Source organism: Leopardus geoffroyi, chromosome D1 (assembly GCF_018350155.1).
Source record: "Leopardus geoffroyi isolate Oge1 chromosome D1, O.geoffroyi_Oge1_pat1.0, whole genome shotgun sequence".
In the NCBI taxonomy this organism is placed as follows: Eukaryota; Metazoa; Chordata; class Mammalia; order Carnivora; family Felidae; genus Leopardus; species Leopardus geoffroyi.
In genome coordinates this window covers 20,392,957-20,413,566 of record NC_059329.1, presented here as the reverse complement: position 1 = coordinate 20,413,566, position 20,610 = coordinate 20,392,957, and the positions used below count along the sequence as shown (strand labels likewise).

The 20,610-nt window shown below is 48.7% G+C and overlaps 1 protein-coding gene across 15 annotated transcripts in view; it reads right to left on the bottom strand.

Moving 5' to 3' along the window:
• The window catches only part of GRAMD1B (GRAM domain containing 1B), a 246,383-nt gene that overhangs the window by 167,345 nt on the left and 58,428 nt on the right, over nucleotides 1–20,610 (bottom strand). For 4 of the 15 annotated variants that reach the window (XM_045483231.1, XM_045483232.1, XM_045483228.1 and 1 more), the window contains exon 1: nucleotides 5,551–6,402. The exons of 1 other annotated variant lie outside the window; for it this stretch is intronic. In XM_045483231.1, coding sequence (XP_045339187.1) covers nucleotides 5,551–5,924 — 374 coding nt within the window. In that variant the 5' untranslated portion in view covers nucleotides 5,925–6,402. 10 more of the 15 variants (XM_045483225.1, XM_045483224.1, XM_045483227.1 and 7 more) reach the window with 7 other exon arrangements.

Sequence of the window (20,610 nt, the reverse complement as noted above, 5' to 3'; positions counted from 1 at the left end):
TCCTTACTTAATCTGCTGACAAAGCACAGGTCTCCTCTGCATTTGTGTTTATTGTCTTGTGTTAAGGAAAGAACGAAATTTCCCTCTCCCACACTCCCTGGGCTTCTCATACACGGCAGGGCGTGCACGGGGGTTTGGATGCACACATCAACCCGCTCCCCTGGAAATGGGGCTGAAACCGGAAGCAAGACTCTCTCCAAAGCTCCGAGGAAAGGGCTGAAAAATCAAGACAAATATACCAATGACACCATTACCTGCCAACCCACACACCGGCTAGGCTGGCACCACCAGAGGGACAACCGGGCCTACCAGGCCGGGCAGAATCAGTGAGAGGTACCACTTGAGGTCTCATGTGTAGCACAGCAGAAACCCCGAGGCTCCAAGTGGAAAGGTCTCTAAGCAGGGTGCGGACGTTGCACAGAAGAGGGGACAGAACGGCCGGCCGGCCAGCCAGCCGAAGGAAAGTGGCGGCACAAATAATGACAATGAGGGCACCCTGGGGAGAGAGTAGCAGAGAAATGCTTCTGTGTCCCCTGGAAAGACAGTCTACAGTCAGCCATCCACACCTACTCATTTGCCCCTTGTCCCTCCAGAAAAGGAGGACAGGATGCCATTCTGCCAGATGTGGCTCTAATTTCTTACTTTTACGGTAATCCAGCAGGTCCGAGAATTATGAACAATCTTTACAACCAGCTATGGCCAGGGTGTTTAGGGAGACGTGCAGGCACTAATTCGAAGAGCTTGCCCCATAACTTCGGACTACATTTTTCAGGGAGCTCAGAAGGGGACATGGCCAGCAAAAAAAAAAAAAAAAAAAAAAAGTGCCATCTTCCCTTAAATGGTGGTGGCTAAGACCATTTCCAGTCAGACCACTGGAAAAACAGTGCAAGGCTCGGCCTCTACCTCCCCACTGGGTTCCCCCCACCCCCCCGCCCCGAGTAGCAAGAATTAGTTGCCTCAAATACCACTCTGCACACCTCTCCCTGGTTCCAGAACCTACAGCGTCTCCCACGGAGGTGAATCTCCTTTGTATATAAAGCACAATGTCCATGGGATCTCAGTACATGTTTGTTGACTGACCAATAAACTGAAATTCAAACTCTTCTGCATAAAGCAAGTCTGCCAGCCCATCAGTTCACCACTTCATTTTCCACATCCCTCATCGAGACCACTCTCTTGGTCGTCCATTCCTGCTGTCAACACCCCCAAACTGCTCTCACCAACAAGCATCTGGTTCCTATTCAAAACTGCTCTCCACAGTAAGCAGATGTGTGGCCGCCTGGGGCTGGGGGGATGAGGAATAGGAGGACTGAGGGTGGTACGTATAGGGTACGGGTTTCTTTCTGGGGTCACGAAAATGTTCCAAAATGGACTGTGGTGCCTATGTATGAATATGCTAAAAACCACCGAAACGTATACTTTATAAATGAGTGAACGGTATGGTATGTAAATTACATCTCAATAAAGCTGTCACAGGAAAAAAACCTCAGCTCTGAAGTCATCCCCTCCAGGAAACTCTCCCTGACTCATGAATAAAGATAATTCCATTCCAAACAGCAGAGACAGAAAGAATCATTCATTCACTCATTTTTAATTTATGCATCAACGAACATGCATGGGTCACCATAAAAGGCCAAGTGCGGTGCTAGACGGCAAAGATACAAAGGGGAACCAGACAAAACTGGACGCGGGTTATTTCAGTACTGTCCTCCAAGGTGCTTTACCATGCTAATTTTACCAATTTCTCCACTTCTTTCTTCCTAGGGTTAAAGGAGAAAAAAACAGCTCTCCTGATCTCTACGTTCGACTTTGCTCAGTTAAAATCCACAGCCCCGCTGCCTTCCACCGCAGCAGATGCCATCACGGGCCTGTGAAAGGTGCTTTTCTCTACTGTGCAGAGGGAGATTCCGAGGTAGAAGGTGGAAAGAAAGGATACCACGCTGGGCCCGGTATGCTAATCCCCCCTAAGCCAGGCCAGTGGGGGCAGAGTAATTTTCCAACCATCGTTTCCAAATCCCATAATGTGTGAGGAGTCCCAGGTGCTGCTCCAGGACACTTGAGTCCCTAAGCTCACACTTTCAAGCATACATCCGCTCCATGGGAGATCCTCACTGAATACGGACAATAACCCTTCGCCCAGGCGTTCGGAAAACGTTTCCACGTGTATTACTCCTGAGACACATGCCCCCTTCCGTGGATGGAGAAGGTGAGACACACAGAGGTGAATGAAGTGGGGTGTCCAAGGTCCCACACTTACTACATTACGGAACTTACATGTAAACTGAAGTCTCCTGACTTCGCGTCCAATAGTCTCTCTGCTCTACTGTTTCCAAATGCCAACTCCTTCTCAGGGAATCCTGCTGGGCATCTCCAAGCACCTATTCACTCGAATACTTCTTTTCTCTCCAAGAAGCCTTCCGCTTCTAAGGCCTACACGTGATGGGGTTCTTGTCTTTGCCAAGATCCAGAGATGCCAACAGGAGGCAGTGTAATAGTGGCTAAGAGTAGAGACTGGAGTGACACCAATGTGAGTTTGAATCCGGAGTCTGTCTTTTTCTGCACATATCCACATCTTCTTCTAATCCATCAAGCCATCATTTAAAAGATCTGCCTTCCTCTACACCTAGAAGGTGGAAATCCTTACTGATTTTTAAAAGTATGGAAGATTGGGGCACCTGGGTGGCTCAGTCGGTTGGGCGGCCGACTTCGGCTCAGGTCATGATCTCGCGGTCCGTGAGTTCGAGCCCCGCGTCGGGCTCTGTGCTGACAGCTCAGAGCCTGGAGCCTGTTTCGGATTCTGTGTCTCCCTCTCTCTGACCCTCCCCTGTTCATGCTCTGTCTCTCCGTCTCAAAAATAAATAAAACATTAAAAAAAAATTTTTTTTTTTAAAGTATGGAAGATAACACCGCATCCTTAGACAACTCTCAAAACCAAGAAAGCCTTCCTTAATTTTAACCACCCACCCCCATCCTCACCCTGGCCAGCAACGCAAGACTCTTTCCCCCATATTTTGTCCTCCATATACGTGGCAAAATCCCAAGGTCAAAACAGGGTCTCTATTAGGGTCTCTCACATTCGAGGGGAAAAAGCTGACAAAAGGTGATGAACTATTTTCATTCAAGATTAGCTCCTGGCTGACTCAGTGGGTAGAGCATTCATTCACTGGGCTCTTGATCACGAGTTGGGGTCATGAACTCAAGCCCTACATTGGGCACAGAGATTACTTTTTAAAAAAAAAAAGGGGGGGGGCGCCTGGGTGGCTCAGTCGGTTGAACATCCGACTTCGGCTCAGGTCATGATCACGCGGTCTGTGAGTTCGAGCCCCACATCGGGCTCTGTGCTGACAGCTCAGAGCCTGGAGCCTGTTTCGGATTCTGTGTCTCCCTCTCTCTCTGACCCTCCCCCATTCATGCTCTGTCTCTCTCTGTCTCAAAAATAAATAAATGTTAAAAAATATAAATATATTAAAAAAAAAAAAAAGATTAGTTCCCATAAAGTTTGCCCCTCTTCCCTCTATGGAAAAGTCAGCAGGATGAGGTACCAGACAGAATTGTTCTGGTCAGGTCCACAAAAAGCCCCGGGACAAAACTCTACATATTGAAAGGATAACCAGGCACCTGGTGGCCCAGTAAGTTAAACTGGCTTAGGCTCAGGTCATGATCTCATGGTTCATGGGTTCAAGCCCGCTTAGGGCTCCCTGCTGGTGCTGGCAGGGCAGAGCCTGCTTAGGGTTCTCTCTCCCTCTCTCTTTGACCCTCCCCCTGTGCATGCTCTCTCTCAAGATAAATATATAAGACTTAAAAAAAGAGAGAGAGAGAGAGAGAGAGAGAGAGAGAGAGAGGGCCACCTGGGTGTCTCAGTTGGTTGAGTGTCCAACTTCGGCTCAGATCATGATCTCGAGGTTCTTGAGTTCAAGCCTCGCGTCAGGCTCTGTGCTGACAACTCAAGAGCCTGGAGCCTGCTTCAGATTCTGTGCCTCCCCCCTCTCTGCCCCTCCCCTTCTTGCACTCTGTCTCTCAATCTCTTTCTAAAATATATATTACAAAAAAAAAAAAAAAGACAGATTCTTCCAAATGAACCAGCCTGGTGCCCCCACCCTGCTTCTTTTGCCTTTGTCCATACTGTTCCCCTTTCCTGATCTCATGCCCCTGACCTCGTACTTTCCATAACAGTTTGAGACTCTCCCTTCCATAAATCTTTGTCTTCCAATGGTTCCATCTCAACAGGAGAGAAATGCCTAGGTCTTAATTGCCGATCGAAGTTTCTACACATCCTCCTTCTCAAAGTCCACATCCCCTCTTTCTACTCAGCCCTTCCTCCCCCCTCCAGGGCCCCATCAACATCAGTTGGTATCAGACTGAGCTCAGAACATTCAATAAATCCTTACTGAGGTGAATGAAATTGACTAAGCCAGGAGGAGAAGTCCTGGGGAAGGTGGCCAGTTCTTCAGCTGCCCCACACAAGGGCACAAACAGGGCACTTGGGGCTCTCAAAGCCACCAGCTCTTGATTTCGGCTTAGGTCACGATCTCACCATCTCACCGTCGGTGGGATCGAGCCCCACTTCTGGCTCTGTGCTGAAAGCATCTGTGCTTGGGATTCTCTCCCTCTCTGCGCCTCCCCTGCTCATGCTGTCTCTCTCTCAAAATAAAACACTAAAAAGGAGAAAGAGACAGGGCCCTAGAGTCTAAACATGAGTAGAGTCCATGGTATCAATGAGCCAGTGAGGACATGCTCCCCTCGCACATGCTTCACCAGGCAATGGCCTGGGCTCCCACACACCTCCTAGCCAAGGCTGTATCCAGCAGCCCTATGGTCTTCCACACCCAGTGCTAGAAAAGGGGAACCTGTCCCACTACTGGGATGCCACACTAACCCAGGCAAGAAGTAGCCAGCACAAACCAGAGTGCTGGAGAGCAGCTCTAGACCCCTGAAGACTGTCTGCAGTGGGAAATGCATCTCACTCAACAGGAATCCGCCTGCTCGTCCTCTACCCTTGTGGGCCAGGCCACGCAAAGCTGGTGTGGCCAAAATAAAGTAATAAAAATGGAAACGGAGTTCAGAAACACAAGTGTAAGTGAGGCACCACTTAACCTCTCTCACCTTCTGCTACGTGCATGTGTGAAACGGGAGTAAGAGTAGGACCTAACTCAGAGTTTTTGTGAGGATTCAGCTTGGCGATACACGGTGCTTACCATAACGACCTGCATGCACATGGTAAGGGCTCAACAGATGTTGGCTGCCACGGGTTTTATTCATTTTGCTATGCGGATGGAATGAGATGGCATGCGGCTGGAAGCCCCAAGTAGATGTGGGACACAGGAGAAAAGTCGCAGGCCCCCAGCCCCGGCTGGGGGAGGGGGGCGACACGCGTGGAAGCCGAAGGACCACCAGCCCCCCGAGAGGGGCGCAGCAGTGCCCGGGGCCCACTCTGGCGAGTCCCCCCCACCCACCCCCCACGCCCCTCCGCGAGGCTTCGGCCCCGGACGCCCCGGGAAAGGGGAGGAGGAGGGGAGAGGGTGGCAGGCAGGGGGAGCCGCAGGGACGTACCTGCTTTCACTGCACTCCTTCCGCTCCCTCACCCTGAGCCACTTGCGGAGGAGGAAGCGCTTTCGGCGCGGGGAAGCGCTCGGTGTGGAGCAGTTGGACCACGGGGTGTCCTCGTCGCTGGAGGGCGTGATCTCGATGGACGGCAGCTGCAGGAACTCCTTGCCGGGGGCCAAGACGCCGGGCAGGTCCCGGGCCAGCCCGGCCTCCAGGCTCTGCTCCTGCACGTTCTTCATGCGGCGCATCTTGAAGCGCCGGCGGCGGAGCGTGGGGGTCGACGAGCTGGACCAGAGCGGGCTGCCCTCGGGCGCGCCCTGCGGCTCGGGCACCTGCAGGGCGGGCGGCTGCAGGTTCTCCAGCATGTTGGCCGCCGGCATGGGGGCCCGCGGCGTCCGCGCTCCCTCGGCGCCCTCCGCCAGCCGCCTCGCCGCCCACCCCCGGCCGCGGCGCGCTCGGCCGGCTCTCGGGTGGGAAACGCTCGCCGCTCGAGCCGCGCGGAGGGCAAGTTCCTCTCCCGGAGCGCCGCGAGGCAGGCGCGCGGCCGCCGGGGCCGAACTTTCCCGTGCGCGCTCCCCCGGCCGTCGGCGCCGGCCCGCCCCGTCCGCCCTCCGCCGCCACCCGGCCGCCCTCCTGGGGCTCCCGCGGCGCGCCCGCTTGTTTTTCTTCCGCGCTCTCCCCGGCCTGCTTGCGTCTTCGCCTTAGCGGGACTCGGCGGCGCGGGGCCCCAGGGGGGCGGCTCGGCAAACTCTCAGCGGCTCGCGATCGGCCGACAGGGCTGGGGAGCCGGCGTGGCGCTGCAGGGAGGCGGAGAGCAGGAGGGAGAAGGGGAGAGAGAGAGAGAGAGAGAGAGAGAGAGGAAGCGAGACACTAGATAAAAACAAAAAAGGAGGAGGGGGGGCGAGGGGGGACTAGGAGGGAGGGGAGGGGAGGGGAGGTCATTTCTGTCCAGAAAGGGCATGCACAGCCAGCGACGGCTAGGGTAACTGTACCCGGAATCCCTTGGGGAGGGACTCTACCTCCGAGTAAAGGCTGCTCCAATCAGCCTAATGAAACAGGATCACAAACCAAACTTTCTCAAAGCAATGATTGGCCGGGCAACTCTCATCAGTCTAACGCCCAGCTTTTTCTGTGGGGGAAGGGGGGGGAGGGGAAAAGGGGAACGGAGGAATCCGGGAATTCAGTCCTCACTCTCCATGGCCACCCAAGACATAGGGTTGAGGGAAAAGGAGGGGGCTTTTCCGCTGGATGTCTTCTAAAAAAAGTGCTTTCTTTGAATTATTTGGGGGTGCAGGTAGGTGCACAGGAAAGCTGGGTGACAAAGGGTGACAGCAAGGTTCCCAGAGGCTGCTTCCAAAACGACAAGCTGAGAAGAGAGAACATTTCTCCTATGGAGTAAGCTGAGGACAGCAGACACGACATACCAAAGAAGCACAGACAATAGGATGTGAGAGACATAGGACACACAGGACCAGTAAGGAAGAGGGACTGATCCCTCTAGATCTTGAGCGGCCCTGTCCATACCATAGCCCCACCCCTAGCGCAAAAATCAAGTGAGAGGAGGGTGAGCACCCAGAAGGCAAAGCATTCAGCAAGGCCCCTGGGAGTTTCGTTCCTGGAGGATGATTCAGTTCTGCTTCAACCTGCGAGGGGCATGGACTGGGTCACAAAAAGTCTAGGATATCCCCAGGTCACGGAACCTAAGAAAGTGAATCAGCCCTGATAGTGTCTGAAGATACGCTGACCCATTCACTCCCTAGACCCAGGTACCTACAGCCCTAAGACACTGGCCCTAAAGCTGATCCACTTTATTGAGGCACTCAGTAAACCAGCCCAGCTTCAACAACAGAGGCTTGTATGGTCCATTCTCCCTTCCAGCCCAGCACATATGCCTCTCCACTATTGGCCTCTCTGCAAAGTAAAGACAGTAGCTTTCAAATAGACCTAAAGGAGCACAGACGAATGCACCGTTATATCCACAAAGCGATTCACCTATTCTTCTCCGCCCCTGTCTATGAGTCCAAGATCCAGTGAGGAGCGGACACCCAGCTTCCCTACCAGGGTGAAGGTCTCGGGAACATTGCATGAGTGTCCCAAAGCTGAGGCAAAATCACATTCCCAAAGACTACAAGAACTCACCGCAAGAAAACACACCCCTGCAGTTCAGCAAGACACCAAGCATGGTCTGACAACTGGCCACAGGTCCATGATGCCCGGGAATGACCCATGGAGGGGAGCTCAAGGCATCCAGACACCGCACCAGCTCCAAGAGGCCAGGAAACTGAGGGAAGTAAATTTTCCCCTGGGCCAAAAAGCCAAGGCCAGGCCCACCTGTAAATGATGACTCCCCGGAACATCAGCTCGTCTTATTTCGGACTCCCCACATCCGGTCACTGGCTCACTCAAAGGTGGTTTGGTAGCAATCTATTTTAACTCCCGGACGTGGCATAGAAAGGAGAAACCCCCTCCCTCAGGTGTCAAGCCTGGCAAGGAACAAACACTTCCTCTGGCTCCAGGATTGCTGAGGAGTCTGGACAGCAACTTCAAACTTGGGGATCCGGAGTTCAGCCAAGGCGCCAGAGTTGCTCACTGCCTTGGACTTCCTCCAAGGACAAGTGCTTTGCAGGGGATCTGATAACTTCCCACTGCGAGGAACCTGCCTGTTGAGGGGCCTGCTGAAGTAAGAGACTGGGGTCTCGGGGAGGGAAGAAGGTAGAACACCACCCCTCACTTGGAAGCCATACAAGACAAAACAAGCAAGCAAACAAAAACAGGAGGGATGGGGCTAAAGGATTTGATGGGTACCTGGCGGGGAGAGAGACTCACAAGGGGAGCAGGCTCCTTGCAGTTTATCAGGAGCATTCTAAATTTAAATGGATGCCTCTTAAAAGGCATTAAAGTCACCAAGCTTCCTCTTCCCACACACTGCAGCCACTTTTCCCACCCACGATAGATTCTGGGCCTAAAATCTAAAATCCTAGGAGATTTGATTTAAGCCTGGGCACAGCAGTGGTTGAGAATGATCATTTACATTTGTCACCTGGCCTGAGGGCAAACCTCCTTCAAACTAAAACTGAAATGGTTGCCCTTGGCTCAGAAGCAGATACCCTGAGTACCTCGAGTCCCTAGCCCCGTCCTTGCTTATTTCCACCGGTAGTCCCTTCCCCACTTCTTTCCTTGAAGTCATGACCTTGTCATCCACTAAAACCCTGTTCAAAACACATCCTCCGCCTCCGCACCCCCCCCCCCCCCGCCGTAACCCCGCCCCTCGCCCTCTGTTTCTGTTTACTTTTTCCTATGGCCCTATTGAGTAAGACGATAAATAGGGAACTGCTTTGAGAAACAAAATCTCCTTCAAAAGCGAGCCATCATTACTGTTAAGACTACTGGCATGTTGAGGGAAGAACCAAGTGTCTCCGCCCTTTGAGTCTCTTCAGCATCCTGTGTCTTTTGTAGTATAGTAACCCTTACACTTTTGTAAAGGACTTTCATGCATAATAGTTGATCTTCCCAGCGACCTAGGAGCAAGGTAGAACTTTATTCAAGGTCACAGATAAGTAACAATAACAACAATCAATGAGAAAGCCAGAACTTGGACCCAGGTCTTCTCAAGCCCATTAGAGGCCACCGGAATCTCACCAACTGCATCAACTCTGGCAAGGGGCTCCCTGTGGCACCAGAATTTTACCAGCCCTGATGTCAGCTGGGTATATCACGGAGCTCTATGCTGCTCTTCAACTCTCTCAGTTATTTTACAAGTGGGAAAATGGAAGCTCGAAATCTTGAAACACAATTTCCCAAAGCAGCTGGTGGCAGGGCATCAGGACCAGAGTTTCCACCCAGCGCTCCAGAACCTGAGCCCCTGCTCTCCTCTGCAGGCCTCCCCCTCACCACCTCTCTCCCATATTTGGCTCTCAGCAGACTCTCTGGTACTCTGGCCTCCCAGACAGGTGCCAGCCAGAACAACCTGGCCTCCCTTCCCCCACCAACAGCCAAGCCTCTGACTTTAAATGAAAGGAGCTCATATTACCAAGCAACTGTTGTTTATGTTCAGCTGCTCAGGCTCCCTTTTCCTGCAGCCACAAGACACCCAACAGCTGTCTATTACTTCTGGAGGCCCACTAACTATAGTCCGCTCTTCGGCCAAAACGTCAGGAGAGAACCTAAGCGAAAAATACTAGCTGTGAGGCTAGATTTCTCCTGGGTGCACATCCAAGTGAGTGTGGGGTAGAAGGGGCAGGCACAGGGCGCCCACAGACGCACCGTCCCGCCTGCCCCCCCCCGGGATGCCAGGGGTAGGCAACTCACAGGCAGGAGGCAGGAGCGTCCCCTCCAATAATGCCACCACAAGCCAGACGGTTCCCATCCTCAAGGCTGGGAAGTGGAGTCTGTCTCTTACACAACATGAGAACAACCAAACCCAAGGGCTGGCCCACATCACAAGGGAAAGAAGCAAGAAGCAAGCAACAGGTATACGTGAAGTAGACCCTGTTAATACCAGAGAAGCTGGAAATCTGACAGAAATGTCAAGGATGCTGCGGCGCAGGGTTATTATCTATCTCCAAATACAAAGTGCGGGACGGCAGACATTACTCTCCGGCTCTCCTTCTGTGGCTGAGCAAGAAGGAGTGAGGCTCTCAGTGCGGGAGATTCGGGCTGGATGATAAACATCTACTGAGAGTGAATCCAGTTAGGGACTGGAATGTATGAGCGAGGATGGAGAGAATGGCTTTCTCTGAACATCGTTAAAGGTAACTGGAGCTTAGTTAGAGGCAGTGGCAGGAAAGAGAGGGTCCCCACCCCACCATCTGGATCTTTGAGCCCCCAGATTCTCTCTGTTTAAAAAAAAAAGCAGTTCAGGGACGCCTGGGTAGCTCAGTCGGTTAGCGTTGGATTTCAGCTCAGGTTATGATCTCAGGACTCATGGGCTCGAGCCCCACCTTGGGCTCTGTGCTGACAGTTCGGAGCCTGGAGCCTGCTTCAGATTCTGTCTCCCTCTCTCTCTCTCTCTGCCCCTCCCCCGCGCACACGCACGCATATGTGCTCTCTCTCTCTCTCTCTCAAAAACAAACATTAAAAAAAATAAAAACATTATAATTATGCCTAAAACAAAGTCCATTTGAAGTGATGCATTTCTGATCCCAGACATTTTATTACTGAATACTAAACACCTCCCCGAAACCTACAAACAGCATTGCATGGTGAAATGTATCAGGGACTAATCGCTAGGGTGGTGATAGGACAAGGAGCCTGGAATGGGGAGACGGGAGCAAGAATTGGAAAGAACGGGCTTCAACCCCTCCTGGGTATATGGGTTCTGTTCCCTTCCCCAATCCCTACCTCATTTCTTCCGTGCAGAAGCTAGCTACTGAAGAAGGCAGAAGAAACCACACAGGATCTGTGTGGTCAGAGGAGGGCAGAGCATGCGGGCTGAACACAATCTAAATAAAACCACAGTCGGCCAGCCACCACGTCCAGCATCTCCTTCTGAGGAAAAGGAAGAAAATGCCACGAGACTTGTATGGAGTCTCAGTTCCTGAGGACAGGTTGCTGGCGAGGCCTCTCAGCCATGAGGAATGCATAAGCTTGGCAGAGCGCTTCCGCTAGCCTTTGGCAGGGGCCAGGGTGAACAATGACGTCACCTCAGGAGGACTGTCGCCAGATAAGCCTCCCTAGTTTAATTGCTCATCAAAAGGCTTAGGAGTCAAAGAAGAATGGTTTGCACAACGGTTGGCTGCCTGTGTTCTTGAAACTGGGATACCAAGGCACACACAGACATCATCTCTTGTCCTCTAAGGCTTTCAAGGGCGGTCTTTGTGCAAACCAAGGCCGGAAGAGACTTCCTGACGTCACCCTGTCTCCTTGCTGTCCTTGCAGGTGGCATGCTCTGGGCCTTCCACCGCTTTCCTTAGAAGTGCCAAATGCGGGGCGCCTGGGTGGCGCAGTCGGTTAAGCGTCCGACTTCAGCCAGGTCACGATCTCGCGGTCCGTGAGTTCGAGCCCCGCGTCGGGCTCTGGGCTGATGGCTCAGAGCCTGGAGCCTGTTTCCGATTCTGTGTCTCCCTCTCTCTCTGCCCCTCCCCCGTTCATGCTCTGTCTCTCTCTGTCCCAAAAGTGAATAAACGTTGAAAATAAAAAAAATTTTAATAAAAAAAAAAAAAAAAAAGAAGAAGTGCCAAATGCGACTGGCAATATAACCTAATGATTAGGTGCACAGGCCCCAGGGATGCTATCTGAGCTTTAGGCCCCTTTCCACCATTTCACAGCTGTTTGCTTTGGGGGTAGGTTATTTAATTTCTCCATCTCGGCTTCCTCGCCTGTAAAATCAAGGCAATTAATACCATCTCTCTCCTGGGTTGTCGTGAGCATCAAACAGAATATGACACTTAGAAAAGTGCTTGGCACATAGTAAGCAGTCTATAAATGTTAGCCCTTTTTATGCTGAATTAAGTCCCTTTATAACACCCTCGTTAGGAAGCATGACTATTCGTGCTTTCAACTCAGTTTAACTCTGTAAGTATTTAAGCTAGAGCGCTGTGTGAGGTTCCTTACTAAGTGCTAGGAATACAGCAAGACAAATAAGACACGGTTTGTGCACGGGGCACCCCATAGAGCAAGGCAGAATAAATTAAGTGCAAAATATAAGTGCAAACAAAGTATGAGTCGAAAGATAGATAAATTTTAACTAGAAGGAAAAAGGTGATCTGGGCAGGCTCCGTGGAGGAATTGGTATTTAAGACAAAGTATGGGGGCCCCTGGGTGGCTCAGTCGGTTGGACGGCTGACTTCAGCTGAGGTCGTGATCTCCCAGTCTGTGAGTTCGAGCCCCGCGTCGGGCTCTGTGCTGACAGCTCGGAGCCTGGAGCCTGCTTCCGATTCTGTGTCTCCCTCCTTCTCCGCCCCTTCCCTGCTTGTTCTCGGTCTCTCTCACTCTCTCAAAAATAATAAACATTAAAAAAAATTTTTAAAAAGACAAAGTATGAATTTCAATAGAAAAGAAGAATGGGCCATTATGGAATAAAGCAAAGGTTGTAGTAAAGGCACTGAGGAGTAAAAACTCATGAAGGGTTTTGAAAATAGGCAGAGATAAGTCAGGGCATCCGGAAGGCCATAAAGGAAAGGATAAATAACAATCAAAATGGTAAGTGTTCAAAGTTTAGATTTTATTCTTTTTTTTCTTCTTTTAAAGGTTTTTTTTTTAATTGATTTATTTAAAAAAAAATTTTTTTAATGTTTATTTTTGAGAGAGAGAGAGACAGAGTGTGAGCACGTGAGGGGCAGAGAGAGAGGGAAACACAGAATCTGAAGCAGGCTCCAGGCTCCAAGCTGTCAGCACAGAGCCCGACGCAGGGCTGGAACCCACGAACTGTGAGATCGTGACCTGGACGCTCAACCAACTGAGCCACTCAGGCACCCCTAAAACTAATTTATTTTTAATTTACATCCAAGTTAGTTAGCATATAGTGCAATAATGATTTCATGTAGATTTTATTCTTTAAACACAGGGATGCTATTCAAGTTTTTGGGGGGGGGCAGGGAGGGAGTGATTCTATCAATCTGTATTTGAGGAACATCGATTCTAGTGACTGCAAAATGTGTACTGGAGGAGCGAAACATTGGATACACAGAGACCAATTTGGAGACTATTATTCTAAACATTCCATATTTTGGAATGTCAACAAAACGCACGGCAAACAGTTCGGGTAAAAGATGGAGAAGATCTGAAATAGGACAGGAGAAAAACATAGAATAAGAGGTGAGCAAGCAAGAAAAGCCCTATGAAGATCTATTCAGAGATGTAGATTGGAAGAAAACCAAGAATGAGGGATGATTCGGAAGTCAGGGAGGAAAGGAGCCAACATTTATTGAATGCCTACTGCAAGCCAGGCACTGGGCTAAGTGTTCACAAAATTCCATTTAACCCTCCCACCCACTCTGAGAAATAGATATCAAAACTCCACTTTAGGATGATAGGAGATTTTATTTTATTTTGAATATTTATTTATTTGTTTTAAAAGAAAAAAATTTTAAAAATATTTATCTACTTATTTTGAGAGAGAGAGAGAGAGAGAGAGAGGACATGAGAGTGAGTTGGGGAGGGGTTTGAGTGATATGGAGAGTGAGAGAAATCCCAAGCAGGATCCACACTGTCAGCACAAAGCCCGGTGTGGGGCTAGATCTCACCAACCATGAGATCATGACCTGAGCCAAAATCAAGAGTCTAATGCTTAAACTGACCAAGCCACCCAGGTGCCCTGTGACAAGAGATGTTAAAAGGTGACTTAGCCATGCTAGCAAGGGGTAGATGGGCATACATTTAAACTAGGGTTTGGCGGGGGTGCCTGGGTGGCTCAGTCAGTTGGGTGTCCTGTTAGTTTTGGCTCAGGTTGTGGTCTCATGGTTTTGTGGGTTCCAGCCCCGCATCAGGCTCTGTGCTGGCAGCATGGAGCCTGCTTGGGATTCTCTCTCCCTCTGCCCCTCCCCCACTCTGTCTTTCTCTCTCTCTTAAATAAAAATTTTTTTTAATTAAAAAAATACATATTTTAACTAGGGTCTTGGGGAGCCTGGGTGGCTCAATCAGTTAAGTGTCCGACTCTTGATTTCGGCTCAGGTCATGATCTCACCGTTCCGAGTTCAAGTCCTGCCTGTCTCTGTCTCAGAATAAATAAATAAAACTGAAAAATATGTAAACTAGGGTCTCTCTACTTTAAAACCCATGCTTTTTCAATTACATCACATTTCAGAAAGATAAACAATACCAAACACCATAATGAAGTCAGGCAGGAGGAAGACGGAGATAATTCCATTAGGTTTTGTAATTTGGTCATTGGTGGCCTTCAAGAGAATAACAGCAGTGGAGTGGCAAGAGAAGAAATGCTATTGATAGGAGTTCAAGAACAAATGGAATAAATGGAGGCTGCAAGGTTATAACACTTATTCCAGAAATTAAGCAGTAAAAAGAGTGGGTGCCTTCTATTCATTTAAGTTTATTTATTTTGAGAGAGAGGGAGAGACAGTGCATGTGTGAGCAGGGGAGGAGCAGAGAGAGAGAAGGAAAGAAAGAGTCCCAAGCAGGCTCTGTGCTGTTAGCACAGAGCCCAACATGGGGCTCAGTCTCAGGAACCATGAAATCATGTGAGCCGAAATCAAGAGTCAGATGGTTAACCCACTGAGCCACCCAGGCGCCCCAATGTCTAGTCATTTTTAAAATAGCCATTGGGGGGCGCCTGGGTAGCTAGTCAGTGGAGTATCTGACTTCGGCTCAGGTCATGATCTCCCCATCCATGGATTTGAGCCCCGAGTGGGGTTCTGCACCGACAGCCAGGAGCCTGGAGCCTGCTTCGGATTCTGTGTCTTTCTCTCTCTCTCTGCCGCTCCCCAGCTCATGCTCTGTCTCTCTCTCTCTCTCTCTCTCTCTCTCTCTCAAAAATAGGTAAACGTTTAAAAAAATTTTAGCCATTGAACATCTTCTGTGTTAAACACTCTTGTAGGACCTACAGCTGGATTGTGAAAAGTAGTGTGTGTGTGTGTGTGTGTGTGTGAGAGAGAGAGAGAGAGAGAGAGAAAGAGAGGGAAAGAGAGAGAGGAGGGAAGGAGGGAAAGCAAGGGAGAGGGAGGAGAAAAGGGGTGGGAGGCTTTTAGGTCATAGGGATAATGAGTTTTTTTCCTTTTAATTGGTGTATTTGTATTTTATCATTGGTAGAAGTTACATTTCAGAGGAACAAAACGTGCCTATATGATTATGCCACTTAAAATGGAGTTCTGCCTGGATCTGCTAAGAAAATTGAAGCTTGGTCCAGTATCTGGTAATCTAGCAAATCAATCAAAAAGTGTTTTTTATGCCCAGACTCTAAGCATACCATAACACTGGGTACTGTGATGGGTTTCTGAAAAGTTTCTGTGAAACTATTCATTTATTCCTAAAAATAATTTTTGAATGCCTATCAAAGGTGACCCTGGCCTCAGTTGCTTCAAACCTTGGGAGGGAAGGGAGAGCGGAAAACCAATCCAGGAACCACAATTTGGTATGAAAATCCCCTTCAACAGAAGCCATGTGTCAAATGCAGCGTGGGCCCAGGGGAGAGAGATCTTGATCCAGAGAGAACTTCATGGAGGAGACAGTACCTAACCAAGGTTGAGGGTCAGCACAGGAGGTTTCCAGGCAGATGAAGGAGGTAGGCTTCCAGACAGAGGGGCCACACATGGAAAGGCTGTGGGGAGTAAAAGAGAGCCCGGTACATTCTTGGAATTACAAAAGAACAGTCTGAATCATAATGTTCAGTTGACTGAGGAATGAGAACAAGAGACTAGATCTACTATAAATCGTCCCTCGTTCACCCATTCAAACGTATCTATGGAGCACACTCCGTTCTAGGTACTGGAAAAGCAAGTCTGTGCCCTGAAGGAATTTACATCCTGGTGACCACAAAATTCTGGAATGATGGAACAGAGATTTTGAAGGTCTGATCCATCACGTTATCTCCACGGCTCCTTCTGTTTTAATTTTTTTTTTTTTAACATTTACCTATTTTTTTTTTATTTTTTAAAAATGTTTTATTTATTCTTGAGAGAGAGAGAGAGACAGAGCATGAGCAGGGGAGGAGCAGAGCAAGAGAGGGACACAGAATCCGAAGCAGGCTCCAGGCTCTGAGCCGTTAGCACAGAGCCTGATGCGGGGCTCGAACTCACAGACCGCGAGATCATGACCTGAGCTGAAGTCAGACGTTCAACTGACTGAGGCACCCAGGCACCCCATTAACGTTTATTTATTACTGAGAGACAGCGAGAGACAGAGCGTGAGCAGGGGAGGGGCAGAGGGAGAGGGAGACACAGAATCTGAAGCAGGTTCCAGGCTCTGAGCCATCAGCACAGAGCCCGACGCGGGGCTCAAACTCACAAACTTCGAGATCGTGACCTGAACTGAAGTCGGACGCTTAACCGACTGAGCCACCCAGGCACCCCCCATTCTGTTTCAGAAATTAGGAAACAGGCACAGGGAGGTTACAGGCTCTTACTGAGCTGCATATCAAAAAGGCACAGCTTCCCAGATAATAAATGGCTTTGCAAACAATAACCCAGACTCAAAGAGCTACAAGCTTAACTCACTCAAAGAGCAAGGCTCCAAGGCTCTAGGCAAAGATTTCTTTCAAGTGCTAAAACAACCACAAAAGGCCTTTATTTCCGCCCTGCACTGGGGCCACTCCACCTTCCGTAAATCAGAAAAGAGCCCCCTTTTACAGATAAGCAAACCAAGATCCAGAGAGGTAGAGATGTTTGAGTACTGAGCTCCAAATTGCTTCCAAGTTAGAACAGAAATGTGGTCACCTATTACCTTGAGACAGAGTGCTGAGACTGTAAAAACTGCTCAGTTCTGATGGGAAACAACAGCCTGTTTGCCAAGCACTAGGGGGATACTAGCCTTTACATACGATTTCACACACAAAAACTTAGATTCGTTTTGTTATAACTCCGGAAGGAGCTGGAGTCTGGGCTCAGCGGAGTCTTTTCAGCAGCAGCCCCTGTAATCCGGCTCTGGACAGCCATTCCCACTACACCCGGAGCTCTTTATCTTTCTACAAGGAATGCATCCGGAGGGGGGAACTGTAAATAATTAATTCCTGCAAAACTCTGCATTTAATGTGAGCTCTTGCCTTAATGAAAGTCACACTTTCAGATGTTCCCACTTTTCAGGAATAGCCAGTTTGCTACCCTGGCCTGCACTCTGCCCTCAAGCTGTCCTTAGTGGCCAGTGGCCTCTGGGCCTGCATTTCCCCTACCCTTCTTCTAAGTTGCTGACACTCTGGACCACTGCCTTCATAACTTGCCTTGATTCAGTGACTGCAAGGTATTTTAAATGCCCTGAAACTGGTATTTGGGGGATTGGTTATACTGCGTGAGCTCTAAAGTCTAGTGTAGCTCTCAGAGTCGATGAACTAGAAAGGTCTACTTTGCTTTAAAGCAATCCTGGTGTATGAAAACACAGGTTTTAAAAATGCACGTGTCGGACTGACCATTCATATAATACAAATCATTTGTTTTACAAAAGGAATCCAAGGGCGTCTGGGTGGCTCAGCCGGTGAAGCGTCTGACTTCAGCTCAGGACATGATCCCGCAGTTCGTGAGTTCGAGCCCCATGTCGGGCTCTGTGCTGACAGCTCAGAGCCTGGAGCCTGCTTTGGATTCTGTATCTCCCTCTCTCTTGGCCCCTCCCCTGCTCATGCTCTGTCTGTCTCTCTCTGTCTAAGACAAATTAAACATTAAAAAATATATAAAAATAAAAATAAAAAGGAATCCACTAAAATAGATCGTTTCTTTACATGCATGAACATTTTTATTCAATTACTAAACTTGAATAAGGCATACTCTATGAGGAAGCCACCTGTTGAGTAACTTAAGAGTGTCCAAAGAAACGTAAAACGTCACTGAATGTTGAGTGACCTTGTCTCTCCCTATTTCTAGGAAAAGAAACAGTCCTGTTTCCCATATCCTCAACCATTCCCTTGAAGTAAGCTAGTACTCTTGGAAGACATTTATTAACTCTGTCTGAGAGTTGGAACACAGTATGAGCAAAAAAGGTTTCCTTAGGTGATAGAACTATAGGCATGCAAGAAACATTAGCTATTTAGTCCAACTGCATTAGATATTGGGTCCACCCTTCCTCCCCTCTGTCCCACTCAGGCTCACAGATGAGAAATGGAGGTTCTAACAAGACAAATCTTGGCCAAGGTCACAGGGCTGGAATCAAAACAGTGTAAATCAAACATCTTTTGGTCATATTCTTCCTTACTTAGTTCCAGTGTAGATTTTGGAGGTCGCATTTTCACCCGTGAGAATAACTAAAAAACCAATCACACTTAGGGGTCCAAACATCCTGCTTTTGTTCCTCACACATTCTGCGTGCAATTCTCTCATAAGCCCACACACAGCAAGAAGTTAACGAAACAAAATTACCTCCATAGAACTAATCCCAACATATGAACATGTAGATTTGCACAAAAGATATAACAGAGTAGTTATTTGCTTCTGAGGCACCTGGGTGGCTCAGCCCCTTAAGCGTCTGACTTTGGCTCAGGTCACAATCTCACAGTCCGTGACTCAGAGCCGCCCTTCAGATCCTGTCTCCCTCTCTCTGCCCTTCCCCACTCATACTCTCTGTCTCTCAAAAATAAATTTAAAAAAACAATTCGCTTTTGGAAAGGTCTTTAGCTTCACACAAATAGAGTTCCTTTATGTGGGGAGTTCCCCTAATGCATTTTAAATATTACTCGATTTATACACGACTTTGCAATTCTACCACTACTTAATAAAATTATATCTGTAAACTAGCAGGTAATAGGTTCATACCCTTTTGGTTCAAAGCAAATATAAGATAACGAGGACTTAAATCAAATGCAACATCAGTCGGGCATAGATTAGAAATGTTCCAGTATCGGGGTGCCTCGGTGGCTCAGCTGGTTAAGCGTCCAACTTTGGCTCTGGTCACGATCTCATGGTTCGTGAGTTTGAGCCCCCCGTTGGGCTCTGTGCTGACAGCTCAGAGCCTGGAGCCTGATTTGGATTCTGTGTCTCCCTCTTTCTCTGCCCCTCCCCTGTTTGCTCTCTCTCTCTCTCAAAAACAAATAAACATTTAAAAAAAATTTTTTTTAATGTTCCAGTATCCTAAAATCTGTCTGATTCACCTAGGATTTCTTGAGTCAGGCACAGTCTTTTCCCATTTAGGTCTCATAAAAATCCAGTGAGCTAAGTGCCATTTTTTTCTATTTTATAGATGAGGAAACTGAGGCCCAGAGAGGTTAAGAACTTTAAGTGTCGAGATCTGATTCAAACTCAGGTATTCTGAATCCAAAGCCAGTGTTTTCTCCACTCTGCCGTATTACTCTATTCGACTTCTTGTAAAATATATGTTTCCAGCCACCATGCAAACTGCTCTGTCATTTTTTTTTAAATGTTTTATTTATTTTTGAGAGAGAGAGAGGAAGAAAGAGCGAGCGAGCAAGCAAGCAGGTGAGGGGCAAAGAGAGAGGGAGACACAGAATTCGAAGCAGGCTCCAGGCTCTGAGCTGTCAGCACAGAGCCCGACACGGGGCTCAAACTCACAAACTGTGAGATCAGGACCTGAGCCTAACTCGGACACCTAGCCGACTGAGCCACCCAGGCGCCCCGTTTTGTCATTTTTTAAATGAAGCCTCTGACTGATTTGCAATTTGGTAAACAAATTAATATTGGGGATCACAATTCTGCAAACCGATCCGTTTCATTTCCCTGTTTAATTCAGTCAGTTTCTATTTGTCCCCTAGCTAAAATATGCCACAAAGTCAGTACCAATTTCCTTGAGAGTTGCTATTGGATTCTAAATATTTTTAAAAGAAATGCTATCCCAGGGGCACCTGGGTGGCTCAGTCAGTTAAGCATCTAACTCTTGATTTCAGCTCAGGTCACGATCTCACTGTTTGTGGGATTGAGCCCTGCATCAGGCTTGGGCTCTGCGTTGACAGCCTAGAGCCTGCTTGGGATTCTCACCTTCTCTCTCTGCCCCTCCCCTGCTCACATGTACACACGCTTTCTCTCAAAATAAATAAATAAACGTTAAAAAAAAAAATGCTATCCCAAATATTTAGCAGAACTCACTTTCTAGAGATACTTGCAAGAAATATACATATACATACTTTTTGTTTATTTATTTATCTTTTTGGTAACCTCTACACCCAACCTGGGGCTCAAATTCACAAGAGTCATCTGCTGTTCGGACTGAGCCGGCGGGCAAGAAATCTTTTTACTGGCAAGGTCAGGCAGGCCACATAAGCAGTTTCTCATTTGCAACTAATAATATTGGTATAGCCCTAATTTCTGATTTGTACCCAAGCATCTCTAATACCTCTTACCCGTTAAGAAGTCTCCTTGTACATCTGAGATGAGTCAGCAGGGCTCTCCAAGTGCTGGTGCCCAGAGGCTCCTATTATTGAGAACTGTCCCCACAATGTTCCTACCTCCTCCAAGCACAGAAGAGACAGCGGGCCTCTTACAAATGGGGCAGCCCAAGGCTCCACTCAGCTGGTTTGCTTACAAT